Here is a 15,646-nt window from a genome sequence, read left to right as displayed (position 1 = left end):
TTCCTTTTCATCCTGCCTCAACAACAGGATAGTGACTCTTTCCATCAAAGAATAACCCCTGTCCTTGGATTTGTCTCTTTGGAAGGCAAAGTCTGAGACCTGCTCAGAACTGTGGGCATAAAATTGACTTCTTTTTTATGCATTCAACTACGAATATGGTTTTACATTTCATGGAATTACAGAAATGTAGGCTGGATGTGATCTCTGAAGGTCTGAACTATTGCCAACAGTAAATCAGGCCAGCTATGGCTTTATCAGTTAGCTGAATGAAAATCCTCTATGGATGAATATTTCACAAAACTCAGCAAATTCTTCCAGAGCTGTGCTAGTCTTCTAGAGAAAACCTAACATCTAATCTGAACCTCCCGAGCTTCAATTCATATTCATTGCTGTTTACTCTCTCCTCTGATACTGCTGGGAAGAGTTCTGCATCACCATTACTTCAAGTAATTGTAGGCTGTTACCCTTTGGCCTCCTCTTTCCCAGCCCAAACAAGCCCAGTTCCCTCAGCCTCTCCTTGAAGGTCAGTGCGGTGTTACGTCTTCTGGGTAGACAGAGACTGGAATTAGGAAGAAATTATTAACTATGAAGGTGGTGAGGCCCTGGCACAGGTTGCCCAGAGAAGCTGTCATGCCCCATCCCTGGAAGTGTCCAAGGCCAGACTGGATGGGGCTCTGAGCAACCTGGTCTAGCAGAATGTGTCCCTGCCATGGCAGGAGTTGGAAATAGATGATCTTAAAGGTCCCTTCCAACTTAAACCATTCTGTGATTTTACGACTGTCTAGACACAGAAGGCTGATAACAAACTTAAGGGTCTCAAACAAGGACAGCTAAAGTCCCGGACCACTTTATGTGGTAAACTGTGCAACATGGGAGCTATGTGGAATATGTGTTTGAAATGTTCCTTTTGCTCTTGAGCTAAGCAAGTAATCTAAAGGCCTGGAAGAAAACAAAAAAACCCACCCCACTTGAAAACACTGAGTAAGTGTTGAAAGCAAGTGAAATATATTACCAGAAATAGAAAAGTTGGATTTTATGACCATATAGAAAACTCAATCTAAGGATAAAACATCCAGGTATTTACAACTGAAATATGGATGTTAAAGATACTTTGAATATATTTTCAAGAATTGTGAGATTTTAAATGAATATGCTTTATCAAGAAAATGTTTTTAAGCTAGATTTTTGCTAACCTCCAGAAATATGCAGTTTGCCTGGGATACTGTACAATGCTTAAAAAACTCCACTCCCCAAAGCAAGCATAGGTATTATACGCTGCAAATTTACTTCTTAGAACTATGTGAAGATCCTAATTTGTACTCAGAAAATCTTAATTTTCTGGCACTGTGAAAGATCCTAGAGATTTATTTTTATATTCCTTTTTTGGGATGTTTGCCCTCTTAGAACTGCATGTGCCCCAAAATGATACACAGAGAAGCATATGCACTCATAACACAGCGTCCAGAGGCTTCTGTAGCGGGAAACTTTGCTGACCTTTGAGGCAGTAAAAACAGAGTGTTAATAGTCGTTTGCTGAGTAACTGAAGCATAGAAAGCCCTCCTTTAAGGAGAAAAACCAAACTACCTGCCCATTTCTTAATTCTCTTGGGTACTTTTACTGCAGCCCTAGCTGGACACTGTCTGTGAAATGCACAGGTTTTAATATGCTGGCCCATTGCAACATTAAGTTTCTTTTGGCCTGTTGTCAGCTGCAGCAGCATTACTTTGGCCAATCTATTACTGCTTTCCAGAAATCTTGACTTGCGTGTCTGTCCTATCAGGCACAGGACCAATATTGACTGCCCCGTATTTCTATTCTCTTGAACATACCTTTTTCTAGAACTTTCCTCTGGACTTGTAATTCTCTTATGGGTAGTGATAAATATAACACGTATCACATGCCCATTTTGTGACCTCTAAATATAATTTTCCTTTACTTCATCTTACTTAAAAGATATGTATAGCCGGTCACAAGCAATAAAACAGTCTATGAGTATGCCTCCACTTCTATTTTGCCCCTTTCCTTGTTTGTGGAACAGCCTTTAATACCCTGGCCAGACATACAGGAGTAGCCTTCATCTGTATCTTCTAGCATTTCTGTGGAATGATGAATGTCCCACCCTTTCTGATCCTCGAACTCAGTAACCTTTTCCATTGCTCTTCTGAGAGTTTTCTATATATCCTTTCTTTAAGTTCCCTTCAATTTATAGGTCCTAGCAGAAGCACCTGTTGTCCCGCTCTTTCCTTGGAAATCCCCTGGCTCAAAATCTAATCCTCCAGTCAAGAAATTTAATCAAACTTCTTTCTCAGCTCAGCTTCCTTTACTACAACCATACCTTGGTGTCTGACTGTACTTAGTAGGATTAACAAATCTGCATTGTTCCTGATCTAGGAATATAAAACAGTTTTGATAGATAGTATTAAAGATTGCTTTACCCCAGTCTGTCACTGGCTCATGTATTACATGTATGTAACTACTATATACCAATGTTTAACTTAGCTTGTGCTCCTAAGACATGACTTGTTGTTTCATTGCAGGCCTGAGAAGTTTCAGGCACCAACTTTCAAAGACAAATGCTCAGGACTCTTAAAGTAATACTCCCAAGCAAATCTGCTTTGTCTGGTCTAGTCCACAGTAAGGCTTAGTAACACTACAGGGTTTTCTCAGTCACAGAGAACATACATGATAAAATATTCATAATGTTGTTCATTGTCATCCTATACAATAGCCAAGACTAAAGGTCCTCTTGTAATTCTCATTCATACTGCCATATTCAGTTATCATCTGCAGAATTTTATGTAAAGACAATAGCAATATTCAACAGGAAACCATCATGGGAGATAGTATGCTGCATTACCACCTCACAAGGTTTATTTTCCCTTGCTTCTCTGAAAAAGAGGTATCAAATACTGACTACTGCCTCCTCTACCAGTTCTACATGTACGCACGTATAAACTGTAAGTACGAACAATTACAGGACACTTTCTTTAAAATAAAGAAGAATTAATTTGGTAGTTTACAAATTTTGTTTGCTAATATATTGTTTCCTCCTGATTTGAAAATGAATCTGATTTAAAAAAACCTCAAAGCAAACTTGTTTCATGCTTAATTAATTTTTTTTGCCCTCACCATATAAATAGATATCTCCCTATCAAAATCACATGAGATTTCTTCAGGGCTCCACTTCATAATACATATGTTTTTCAGCCTTCTCTAAGTTAATGTCATAGGATTTCATAAAGATTCAATATTCCTATAATATAAAACCTTTTACAATCCTTTTCAATTTCCCTTCATTGTGTTGGCATAAACTAACATGCTACATTAGGTTTCCACCTTTCTACACTTCACAGTCCTCATATATGCAAGACGCTGAAAGGAACTTTGGTAGGAAGGACATAAATAGATGGCATGTGCATGTATGTATGATAGGTGCTATATTGACACAGCTGCTTCTAATTATCCTGAGCTCCTTCCTGTTTTGTTTACAGCATGACTGGTCAGGACTTCCTGCAGTGGTTGTAGACCAGTGTAACAAATTGTTTGGGTGACAGGATAAAGAGTTTGTCTGCTTGTAGAATAAGTTAAGCTGCTAAGTGATTTAAAAACACTTCTTAGTGAATTCACAGTGGGACTTACCCTTCCATGCCACCCCTTCTAATTTTGACAGTTTAGGTTTCCAACATTTTCCAGGAAAACTTTGGGCTCCTAGGATTGGGAAAAAAGGTCTGGAAATGGAAACAATTTTGTCTAGTCAAATCTTTATTGCTTACCCTGTCCCTTCTGGGAGATACTAAGGCTAGAAACAGGTATATACAGGACAATCCAGGTAAAGTGTTTCATCTCAGTTTAATTCTACCTCAGTGGGGTTCTTAATTTCTTTGAGAGAGGCTGGATTAAGTCTATTTACTTCCCTCCAACAGACAGTTTCTTTTTTTTTCATTTTTAGATGAAAGAAATTTTTTAAAACTCATTATCATAATTTTTCCCATTTAGACCAGCAGCCACCTCAGCCTATACATTCTTGTAGAAGTCTTCTTCCTTTGAACAAAACACGAATCATACAATAGTCTTGTATGCCTCCCTTATCCAGCACTCAATCAGGACTGCCTGACTGCTACACTGGAAGGACATTTCAACTAGCACTCATTATAGTCTTTTCTACAAGAAAAGAGTGTCTCTTTGTATTTACCCAAGCTATCTCTTGCTTTCTGTATTTTTGTTTGTGAAATTCTTCTGCTTTCCCTATGGTTTTATTCAATCATAGATTGAATTCCTGAATTGCTTTGACTACGACTGTCCTGGGCAATGGTATTTCCTTCATTTATTTTGTAGACTGTCCTTATTTCAGAATGGATTCCATTATTTTTGTCTATTAACCTTAAGGAAAAAGCATCCAACTGATTCAATTACCTTTTTACCTCACCACTCCTTCTTCAAATACTTTAGCTTCTTCTGCTTTCTTCAGAAGGTCTTAAGTCATGGATCTCTAAAGAAGATACTTGAAACAGAGAGTGTCATGCCATTTTGTGAAATAGCTCATAGCTACCAGCATATGCGAAATGCCAACCACTATTGCAAGGAAAAGCCTCTACAGGAAAATAGCAACAGCTTCCACTGGTTATTCCAAGATTTACTGACATTAAAGATTTCCTAACTTTTCTGGAAAGCAAATATTACTATTCCTTCACAAATTTTATTCATTATTGTTTATGGCTTACACAAGATACATTTGATTTGGTTTAGTTAAGGTGTTCAAATCCCCAAGTGCCTACCAGTTTTAAAATACTGATGATGAAAGAGAAATAATGACTGAAAGATGAAGTTCTTAAGATTTTAATACAAATGACAGCTAATTCCCTTATTTGTGATAGTTTCTCTCTTCATAATTTTTCATTTTTAATTTCAAAGCTCTCCCAGCTGTGATTAGAAAGCTTTAACGTGAGAGCTGTAAGGAGATACTACATTGCAATTTGGCTCCATTTACCAACTCTGTTTTTTAATTACTTGCTATCTTGATAACTGGGTCTTCCCTTTTGGAAACGCTTACTTGTTCAGAACTCTTTCTCCTAAGCACACCTCTACTGTTCCAGAGGATGACCAGGGATGTTTGTGCATCTGCAAAGTATTGGAAACATAGAAACAGCCATCTGTTCCTTAGCATGTTCTTTCCCTTAAGCAACCAATTCCTTGTTCTTACGCTCAGAGAAGAATTTTCAATTAGCCCCCAACAAGGCCATCTGGATAAGGCATTGGCATTATCTTGCTTATACCCCAGCTTGTGTATAATTATAAAATTACAGCACCACTTTTTTTTTGGCCACCTGGCTATATACTCCCTTCAAGGTTCCAGAACTGGTAAAGACACTGCAGAGAAGAATGCCTATCATTGTTTTACTACGTTTTATTACACCTTTGGGAGTCATACAACAATTTATTCTATTTTTATTATAATAAGCCATAACCCTCTCAAGTTCACTTTCCCTATGATATGTAAAGTAGTTTTACAATATTGTCAAAACCAGAAACTAGCTTGTTATGCTGGGAGTATATGAGTGGATATATAATGTATTTTTACTGTCAGCCTTGACCTTAGAACTGTGGATATATCACTTCTTAAAATATGGCAAGACTTTCAGATATTGAGCCAATATTATAATATTACATTGAAGAAGAAATTTCTTAGGTGTCAAGATCAACAATTTACTAATTTTTTCTTTACATCACACAAGAGATCACCAAGTTTACAATAATTTAAAACTGACTGTCCTTTTGTACGTGTTCATAACACTTCACAATTTATGGAAAGGTTTTAACTCTCTGCTTTTGTCCTTGGATTACAGATTCCAATGGAGGATTTGGTAGTAGAGGGACAGTGTTATGATTCACTACAAAATACAATAATGAACACAAACCTCTTAAAATGCAATATCCTGTTGGCATGATTGTTCTGAGAATTGGCCAAAAACCTATATTAGCTCTAAAAGACTTTTTTCAGAGTATTAGTAGCAAAAGCATTTTGACTGAGATAAAAAATTCTTGCTTGGTTATTATCAGCTACAAAATCAGGAAAGGAAACTCAGTATTTGAAAACAGACCTATGATGGTTTTAGGGGATTATCTGTTGTGTCAGTATTTTCACTGTGAAAAGAAATGCTCAAACATATTTTTAAAGCTATGCTTTTACACCTATAAATCGGTCTGTATATACAGTAGGCTGGAGTGTCAGATGACCCCACCTTACAAAGGAAGAAGTAAACAAACAGTCCCCAATATCAGAACTGTCTGACTTAGCTTGTATTTCAGTGTGCCTTAAGAGGCTCATGAGTCAGCTTTGCCCCTGGCTGCCAAGGCAGTGCCAGCCCTCCCAGTGCACCCTGTGCTCCTGGGGCTCCGGAAATGGCCAGGAACTGCCACCAGCCTGTGGGTTTCACCTGTAAACACAGAGCTAAATCAATGCCTTCATGGAACTCAGAGAACACAGCATGCAATTCTGACCAAGTCAATCCTTAGCAAATGAAAAGGAGTAATAACACAAAGTGAGGAAGGTGTAAGAGATAATTTGAAAAGCTTATGTAAACCCGTCTGCTCCCATTTCAGCAACCCTGCATTTTTAAGGGGTAATGTTTTCAGTATACAGCTTTAGTATAACAGTAATGTTCAAAACATTATTTAATGATGTTCAAAACATTAAGTTGCAGATTTTCTTTGAAATAATAACAATACAATGTATTTTCATTCCCAAATCTAAAAAAAATTAGATTTTAAATAAGTAATATTTTCATATTAATTTCTGTGTAATAAACAATGAACGATTATTCTCTCTTCATCTCACCAAGTGACTCTAGTGAAGTCAAGGGAGATGAACTAGACACAAATTTCAGGAGAATTAGGCCCAAAATACTTTATTTCTATTAAAAGCCAAAGTCATCCTCTTGCCTCCACTGTTTGTTCCTTCAAAACTGAAGAACTGGCCAGAATACTTCACGGTTAAACAACAAAAATGCCCAGACTCTGATTATTTTCATCCCCTCTGAACACAAGCCAGACAAATGGAACACATACATATTTGCAAATAGTCTTGTGAACAAAATATACCCCTGGTTTTTGATAGCCCAAATCCCTGCTGTTCACTTACCCTGGATCACTCCCATGACTCATGATGTATGCATAACATTTTCTGAAACCTAAACATGATGGAAAAACACTGACCTTGCCAAAAATACCTGATTAAGGTATTTTCTGTATCTACTTTTGACAATACTTGAGTGATATTTCTTTTAATAATCTAGAATATTTTCTATTCAAAACGTTACGTCTATTTACACCTATTTATAGGTGTAAACCAAGCAATAAACTCAGCCTCCCAAGAGCCTGGTACCATGGACAGCTCCAGCAGCATCAGTGTAAGTGTCACAGCGGCAGCAATACCTCAGGAACATTCAAGATGGCTGCTGATTTCTAAGGGGCCTCTCTGCTTTCAGTCTATAGCAGCATTGGATTTTAATTTCCAAACGTAATTGTGGTAGTCATGCTCAATTGTTCACAAATGGAGTTCACCTGCTCAGGGCAGCAGACAGAGCTGCATTGCTGACACTGTTGTTTCCTCTCCTACAGAGTCGAATGGCAGAAAGTTTGCGTCTGTTTGATTCCATCTGCAACAACAACTGGTTTATCAACACTTCCCTCATCCTTTTTTTGAATAAGAAAGATCTGCTGGCAGAAAAAATCCGACGCATCCCCTTAACAGTCTGCTTTCCTGAATACAAAGGCCAAAACACTTACGAGGAGGCAGCAGTCTACATCCAACGCCAGTTTGAGGACTTGAATCGCAACAAGGAGACTAAGGAGATCTACTCACACTTCACCTGTGCCACTGATACCAGTAACATACAATTTGTGTTTGATGCAGTGACAGATGTCATCATTCAGAACAATCTCAAATACATTGGCCTCTGCTAAGAATCCTTGGGCTTAATCTGTTTTCCTGGAGTGATAAAAAAGGGGCTAACCTCTTCCATTTCTAGTGGAAAAAAATTGGGCAACGTTTAATAGCCCAGGGAGAGAAGAGGGGAAATCTGATACATGAACACAGTTCCTCTTATTGCCCCTTAACCTGCTACATCATTTCCCCAAATATTTGTTCTGGAGAGTGAGAGCCTCCTCTCCAAGAAAACAACACACCCCCAGGAAAAAAAAAAAACCCAACCAACAACTCAAAAACCCCAAACAAAAACAAAAAAAGAGATTGAGGCCTAACTCTGTGGAGATGTTCCACCACAGTCACTGCACTTTTATTCCATTTGTTTCATTCCATTTCCTACAGTGGGAGTGTTACCATGTTCTGTGTAAGAAATGACTCTTTATGCAGTTGTCCTAAAATTTTATTGACATAAAAATACGAATCTGGTGAGTGACAGATGAACTCATTTGCAGGGTGTGGAGCAGAATGCTTGTGTTGGGGAGAAAAGCTAGTTCAAACCAGAAGCTACTGAATGAGAGATTTTAAGAAAACTACTACTTAAATTTGTAGAGAATGGGCATGTGCCCACAATATTGGTATCCACAGTCAAGAGTATGTACACATCCATCATGTATGCACATGCACATGACTCTCAGCATATACTATGTACACACTTCTGCTTTACTTTACTGTTTCTCATGGACACCTTGCCTATTAAAGGAATTGTTGGTGCGCAACTGTTTTGTGATTTCCAAACTGACTAGCAGCTCTTTCTGCTCTTTATGGCTTCAAATATGCAGCAAAACTACACGAAATGAGTCTTTGAATAGGCCAACCTAGGTCGGTGTTTCTTTTACTGATAAGGAGTTTTATACATCAAAACAGTCTTCTTTTACATCTTTTTTTGCCAAATCTTGTGGTGTTTCATGAAAAACCAAATTATATTTAAGAAGTAGGTTAGTGTTCCTTTTTTAATACAGATTTAAAAAATATATCACAAAGCAATTTTTAAAATTATTGTTGTAGTGTCTGGATTGCTGAATGTGAAAATTGCCAACGGACAATTCTGTTCCCCTGCTCCAAATATTTCTGGGTATTGTAATATTGTAACAGATTTCCCAAGAAGCAGGAGCCATGAAGATTGTGTAGTATATAGCCTCCAAAGTCTTTTTTTGTTGGTTTTTAAAATTATTTTTAAAATGTGATGTGTTATTAGAAGGTTAAAGATGAGCGATACGAACAATAACTAAATGTCTTGATATTTCAATCTAATAATTTAAATTATTTACAGTTTAGTGAAGTTAAGGAAACTGAAGAGATCCAATCTTCAGCTCCAGGTTTCATCTCATAAAGAAACACTACTGGATGGAGTAACATTCCGGCAAAAGTTTGAATGCATAAGAAGCTCTGTGGGACTATACTGGAAAATCTCATATGGATCATATAGACCTAAGTCTTTGGTCAGTTGGTTCTTTCCCCTGCCATAGAAAAGACTTCTTAAAGACTTCAGTGTAAAGTTGGTGTGTAAATATATGTTTGATAACTGTAAAGCACATACGTACACAGAGACACAGACACACATGCACACTGGAAAATCACCTTCTACTTTTGTTCCCCTTATGTACTATGATTAGTGCAAGAAATCTCAGCCAAGGGCTCTAAGAAAATTAAAACAAAATGGTTAATAACATCAACATCTAAATTGTCCACTTCAAAAATAAACAATTCAAAATATACTGAATGTGTCTACAGTGTGTTCATTAAGTAGTGTTACGACAGTTACTTAACTGGATAATGCTTGTGAAGTTTTCTTCTAGTCTTAATTTTGAACAAGATATTTTATCCCTGTACTGAAGTCATGGGGTCCCTTTAAGCGTTCCCTGCCAACTGTTACACCTGAAGAGTAGAGGCAAAAGAGCCAATGAGGTATAAAATGAGCCTTCAAGGTATAAAAGGTCTGTCATGGCACACAGACAGTTTCTAGGTCTCACTTGTAGTGAGAAGGTACTGCTGCCTGTTCGTGATATTTGCACTCAGGCTGCTTAGCTTGGCAAGTTTACTACAATCTATCCACAGTAATTGCTAGTACAGCTTCCTCTAAACTTTGTTTACTATTAAATTGCTATCATTTACCTGGGAAATTGTGCAGTATTTCCAGTCTAATTTGTTTTTTCCATGTAATATCCAATTATTAGCCAGTTGAACTGTGGAAAAGGTGGAAAGTGAGTCAGGGTTCCCTTTTCCAACGAATGGTCTATTAAATGCTGTGCCTCCTTCACCTCTTTCTTTCACCGGACTGGCCATTTCAGATTAGTGAAAGAAGTGACAAGAAAACACCAGCATTCATTACAGCATAGCTTCGAGGTAAGAAAGCTGGATAAAATCAAAAGTGTAGTCAATTATCAGGAGGGTAACAGACACTTCATATTAAAAACCAAATCTTTATTCAACTAAGAAGGTCTTTCTACCAGAAGTATTAGAGACGATGAAGTGGAGAACTCAGGATATTTTAACAAAGGCCCAAGGGGATTTCTAAAGGAAAGCAGCCAGTTCCATTCCTCATTGAGTGAAAGCTATCTCGGGAAGGGGAAAAGAAAGTGAAGCACCACCTGTGCTCCTACTTGACTTAAAATCAGAGGCATATGGAGGAACAAAGAAGTAAATAATTAAGTTCAAATAATCAAGTCACATAATCATGTTAACTGAATAGCAATTTCTTGTTATTAACTCTCTAATAATTTAATTCCTGTGATTTTTTGATCTTAGTATTCTGAGTAATTCATGGTTACTCTGTTTTCTCTCTCAAGAACTCAAGATGTTAAAATAAATTCTGTTTTATACAGTGTTCTGTATAAATTCTGATGTATAAGAAAACTGAGGCATAGCAAAGTTAAAACTAAAAAGTCTGTTGGCTGAAGACAGGTGTTGAAATTAAATCCCTTGACTCTTAGTCATCCACCTGGATAAATCATGCAATTAAATTTGCATCTATTTTCTCAGTTCTCAGGTTTATCAGTGATGCAGTGCACTGCCACCTGTAAGAGCTGCATTAATACAGCTGGGATTTCTCTTCACCTGGGCAACAATGACATTCACAGAAGAGATGTCCCATCTGCTGCAGTAAGAATGCCATCTGTCCTTTCAGCATTTGCACTCCATACAGCAAAACAAGTTTTGAAGGGAAAAAGGTATCCTTAAAGAGTCCTTATCCACACATTCAATTGGTTATGATTTTTCGAGGGTGAGAGCGGAGACACTGAGAGTCAGCAATGTAGGAGAAATATTATCTCTTGGGCTCTTCCCAAATAGAGGTTCTGGCAAGCTTAAAAATCCATTGCTCCATCCATTCCACCTCAATCTTTGCTGAAAAGGATTAAGTACCCATAAATGACAGGATATGTAATGGGTAAGAATTATTAAACCTTTCCAGTGTTAACCACATCATAATGAAAGATATTTTTTCCTAGAACTATTTTTGCAGTTGCTATTGCTGAGGTCATTTATCATTGCATAACACCTTTTCACTAACATTGTCAAGTATTATGTATGCAAACTAACTGTTTTTACAAAGACAGAAAGTTTTGCTAATAATTTCTTTAATGTTTTTAATTTCCTCCTCCTGCTGGCCCTTCTCCCTCTTCCATCCTCTACTGAACACATATATCTATCAATTTTTGTCTTTTTTCTGCCCATTAATTCTTTTCACTAAGTTGTAGTTTCTTCTGGAAATGTTACTCCTTGGTGTTCTTCCAGTCTTTGTGCATTCTCCCACTTCTGGTTTTTAACTATCCTACTGTTCCTGGAAGATACTGGTACACATCCTTAAATTTAGGAATCGAAAATACTCTGTAAGTGGATTTGCTTAAAATAACCACATTTTCCTAAATTACTCCTATTTGGAGAGAGACCAGGTGGCCTGGCATAGAGCTAGCTGGAGTCACTGACCACTTCCCAGTTAAAACAGCTACACATCATGCCAATGCTAGACATTTTTGTCTAGCACAGAACACATTGCTTTATTTGCCTTGCAAATTACCTCAACTCTAGAGAACAGCAGAAATTGAGCAGTGGAGTGGTGCATTAGTTGCTGACCTCCTCCAGCTGATACGAGGTACATCCTATCTCATTATCTGGATGTGAGGTGTAGAAGTGAATGCAAAGAAAAAGACTCTTTCTTGGCTAGCTGAAAAAGGCTGAATTACCAAGCAGAGACTAATTCTGTATCTGTAATATGTCAAATGAATTATGTCAGGCCTTGTGACTCTTACAATTTATTGGAAAATATTTGTGGTTATTTCTGATAATTCCCCAAATTGTCTCATGGCAGAAAGTTTTGCACCTTTTCGTTTTTCTTTGAAGTAGCTCTCTGTATGTGAGTCCATTCTACAGTGACACAATTCTGCTCCAGGATTTATCCTCCAACCCTTAAATACAGGCATGTATATTTTTATATATACATTATATTTTTATCTAAATAAACAGAATACATGACTCAAAAAAACACCTTTTCCAAGAGTAATTACTTAGAGCTGCTTTTACAGACTTCTCAAAAAATCTTTTTTTCTATACCGATGTTCACAAAGTTGTTTAGCCCAACATAGTAACAGCCCTCATATGAATGGAATTATTTAGGATTTTAAAAAGGACTGCATGCATGTAAAAATACTTCTTTAGATTTTTTAGAATTTATGTACAGTTAGCAAGGCTTTAAACATTCATTTAATTCTTTTTAAGCATCAGTAATGAAACTGAATTTCTCAGACAATATACTTTCCTATGAATTTAAAGAGTATGGTTTTTTAACTGATAATTTGCACCGAAATTTTAATTTAAAAATTATAACTTTTGATCAAGTGGAAGAGAAGTTTAAGACTAATGTTCAGATTGGAACACTTATGAAACTAGTGCTCTGTGATGAACAGCTGATCCACACCTTGAACAGAAGGGACAAAGTGAAATTTTGATGCAAGATTCTGAAATACCAATTCAAGCATGCAGCCCACAGAATCTGTATCTTGAGCAGGTAGTTTTAATTTGCACAGGGCTTAAGAAAGTTTACTAAGGAAAACTAAGATAAGCAAAAATAGACATTTAAATATGAGTTTCAAGGGAAACGGAATAAATTAAATCTGGAGCACAGGTGAATTTACCTGAGTTCCTCTCTGCGTTGTCTACTTGAATACTTAACTGCTTAAAACCTCATACCTTCAGGTAATTTTGCCATCATGTCAAAAATCTGATGGATGTTCTTCCGACAGATATCTACTGGATCATCCAGGAGCCCAGTGAGGGCAGAAATGACTCCACTTTGTATTAGCCCTTGCCTAAAAACAACAATGGAGGACAGATTTAACACAACATAATAAAACTTGTATATATCTAAGATATTTAATCTTAACTGCTCTTCTTCATGCGGCATCTGTCTGACAAAACTTAGGAATTCTGTTCTTATTTCTCACTGAAACGTCACTTCCCACACCATTCAGTAAACTTTGGAATTGCACCTACCTGCCAATACTATGCAAAGCCATTATAGAGAGAACTTCTGTTGTTTTTTGGCGGACAGTTTGGTCATGATGTACCAGCAAAGTCTTCAGGTTATCGAAGAATCCTATGAGACATCAGAGTTCATTTTGACGCTTCTTACCTTCAGCATTAATTTGAAATAGCAATATTCATCATTTATCTCACAATTTGAAGGGCCTCAGAATTTTCAGCCTGTCCTGACAGTGAAATTCTCATTGTCATATCTCAAGTAAGGAAGAAACTTTCAAATTTCAAGGCCTACTGCCAAAAATGCCATGCTACAAACAAGCTCCTGACTCCTTATCAAGTTAAATCCTAATCCTGCAAATATAAAGTGACATAACTCTAAAAATAAGTCAGTAGAGCTATTGATGTCTTTAGAAAAGCGTGTTTTTTCAGGATTGACACTTGGTTTTTTTGAACAGAAATAAATGTGGTGAACCATTAATGACTGTGTATGTACATATGGCACTGACCAAAGCCAAAAAACCTAACAACACCAGAAAAACAACAACCTCACATTGCTTTGGCAAGCAAACTGTTCATAAAACATTAACTTTTTAAATTTTGAACATGATTATTCTCTTTTAGGAGAGGAAAAGAATACAAAAGAAGTAAATGGAGAAAAAAGCAGTAGCAAACAAGGATTTTTTCAGTGTTACATAATGAGCTATGTAGATTCACCACAGACTGCTAAAAATTGCATAAATAAGCTTCTGGTTGGGTCCCCCCCACCCCCCCACCTGAGACGAAACTCAGGATTCTTGCAGGCTTTTGAAAATAGTGGTGGCTAGATGTAGTCCTGATGAGTATGATAAATCTGGTTATATTCCTTTCTTTTTAAATTTCTCATTAAGTTCCAGGCAAGTGAGTGATGATGGTGATGGGGTTCTAATTTTGAACTAATTACGTGGGGGGGGTTTTATTAGCCTATGTTAGGAATTAGCTAAAATCAGAACAAAGTCTGGGGATATGGTTTAGTGGTGATCATGGCAGGGCAGAGTTAACAGTTGAACTGGATTATCTTAGAGGTCTTTCCCAACCTTAACAATTCTATGATTCTATGGAAAGAAAGATTCTGCACTATTTTTGTATTTAGGGGTTGATAAAACATATAGTGAGCCATTGATAAATGCTAAAGTGACAATAATTCTTAAAATAACTGTCATACATATGGTACTATAATATTCTTTACCTTTCTAAGATAAAACAAACAGAAAATTTTTCCTGGGCATCTTGAGTCATCAAAGATATTGTAAGGAAAATAATGGAAGAAAGTAAAGTGGGGTTCCCCTCAAAGCCTGCCCCACTGTGTCAGAGCTTGCGAGATAACTTACCTAATGCTATTGCCTGGTAGACTTTTTCTGGATCGTGGACCAGATCGCAGAGTGCCATCAGTGCCCGCTGCTGCGTCAGCAGCTCGGGAGACTGCAACTCCTCATTCAGTTTAGGAAGGGCCCTCCTCCCAAATGCCAGAGGAGCTTTTGTGGGGTCTATATCAGGGGGGAGGTAGGCTGAGATACGAGGTTGTGCCATCACAAATTTTCCTCAGAAGGATTCTCCCTATCCCTAAAAATACTCCAAAATGGCTGTACTTGGTGACTGGACAGATGATGTACCATAAAGACGCCTACTGACTTTAAACAGTGCTCTGTGTCCCCAAGGAGCTCTTTTAGCAAACATACACTGTCAGGAAGCTGTGAAAGAGGCTGGAATTGTGCGTGATCATCAGCAACACTGTGTGTTCATCTGAATTGTCTTAATCTGGTTTAATTGTCACTGAGCACTGAAAAGGAAACAGAGAGAGAGAGATCTTAAAATTGCAAGGAGGGAATACTTTTTAAAAGGTTCAAGTGAAGCAGCCCAATGCCCATAATAGGAGTGGGCTCAAAATAGTAAAATTAAAGCAAAGGAAACAAAATACCTTCCCCCCCCCCCCCCCAAAAGAAAAAACCATTTTTTAAAGGGATCTGGTTAAAATCTGCCCTCAGAATTCGGTAACGTTTGATAGAATACGTGAGGGCTGCTCTCCAACCACCCTCCGCCCCGCCCTTCCCTCAGCACGGAAAGCGGCTCAGCTGACTGAACACTACGGCCTCCAATATTGAAAACTGCTAACAACAAAAACAAAACAGCCTCTAAACAACTCCACTTCTC

The 15,646-nt window shown here is 37.5% G+C and overlaps 2 protein-coding genes across 3 annotated transcripts in view; one reads left to right on the top strand and one right to left on the bottom strand.

The window, feature by feature from the left end:
* The window catches only part of GNAZ (G protein subunit alpha z), a 48,097-nt gene extending 38,398 nt beyond the window's left edge, over positions 1-9,699 (top strand). For both annotated transcript variants that reach the window (XM_042015094.1, XM_042015095.1), the window contains one exon: positions 7,618-9,699. In XM_042015094.1, coding sequence (XP_041871028.1) covers positions 7,618-7,962 — 345 coding nt within the window. In that variant the 3' untranslated portion in view covers positions 7,963-9,699. The remainder of the gene's footprint in view (positions 1-7,617) is intronic.
* Positions 1-15,646, bottom strand: part of RSPH14 (radial spoke head 14 homolog) — a 70,007-nt gene that overhangs the window by 54,201 nt on the left and 160 nt on the right. Inside the window, exons 2-4 of the mRNA XM_042015096.1 lie at positions 14,827-15,275; positions 13,472-13,574; positions 13,169-13,287 (exon numbers count right to left, since the gene is read on the bottom strand). Of these exons, the coding sequence (XP_041871030.1) occupies positions 13,169-13,287; positions 13,472-13,574; positions 14,827-15,025 (421 nt within the window). The 5' untranslated portion in view covers positions 15,026-15,275. The remainder of the gene's footprint in view (positions 1-13,168; positions 13,288-13,471; positions 13,575-14,826; positions 15,276-15,646) is intronic.

The sequence above is a fragment of the Corvus kubaryi genome, unplaced genomic scaffold (assembly GCF_017639235.1).
Source record: "Corvus kubaryi isolate FWS band 111438036 unplaced genomic scaffold, C.kubaryi_AGA036_p1.0 split3-37173, whole genome shotgun sequence".
Lineage (NCBI taxonomy): Eukaryota > Metazoa > Chordata > Aves > Passeriformes > Corvidae > Corvus > Corvus kubaryi.
Note: the sequence above shows the minus strand (reverse complement) of the source record. Positions and strands in the feature narration are given on the sequence as shown.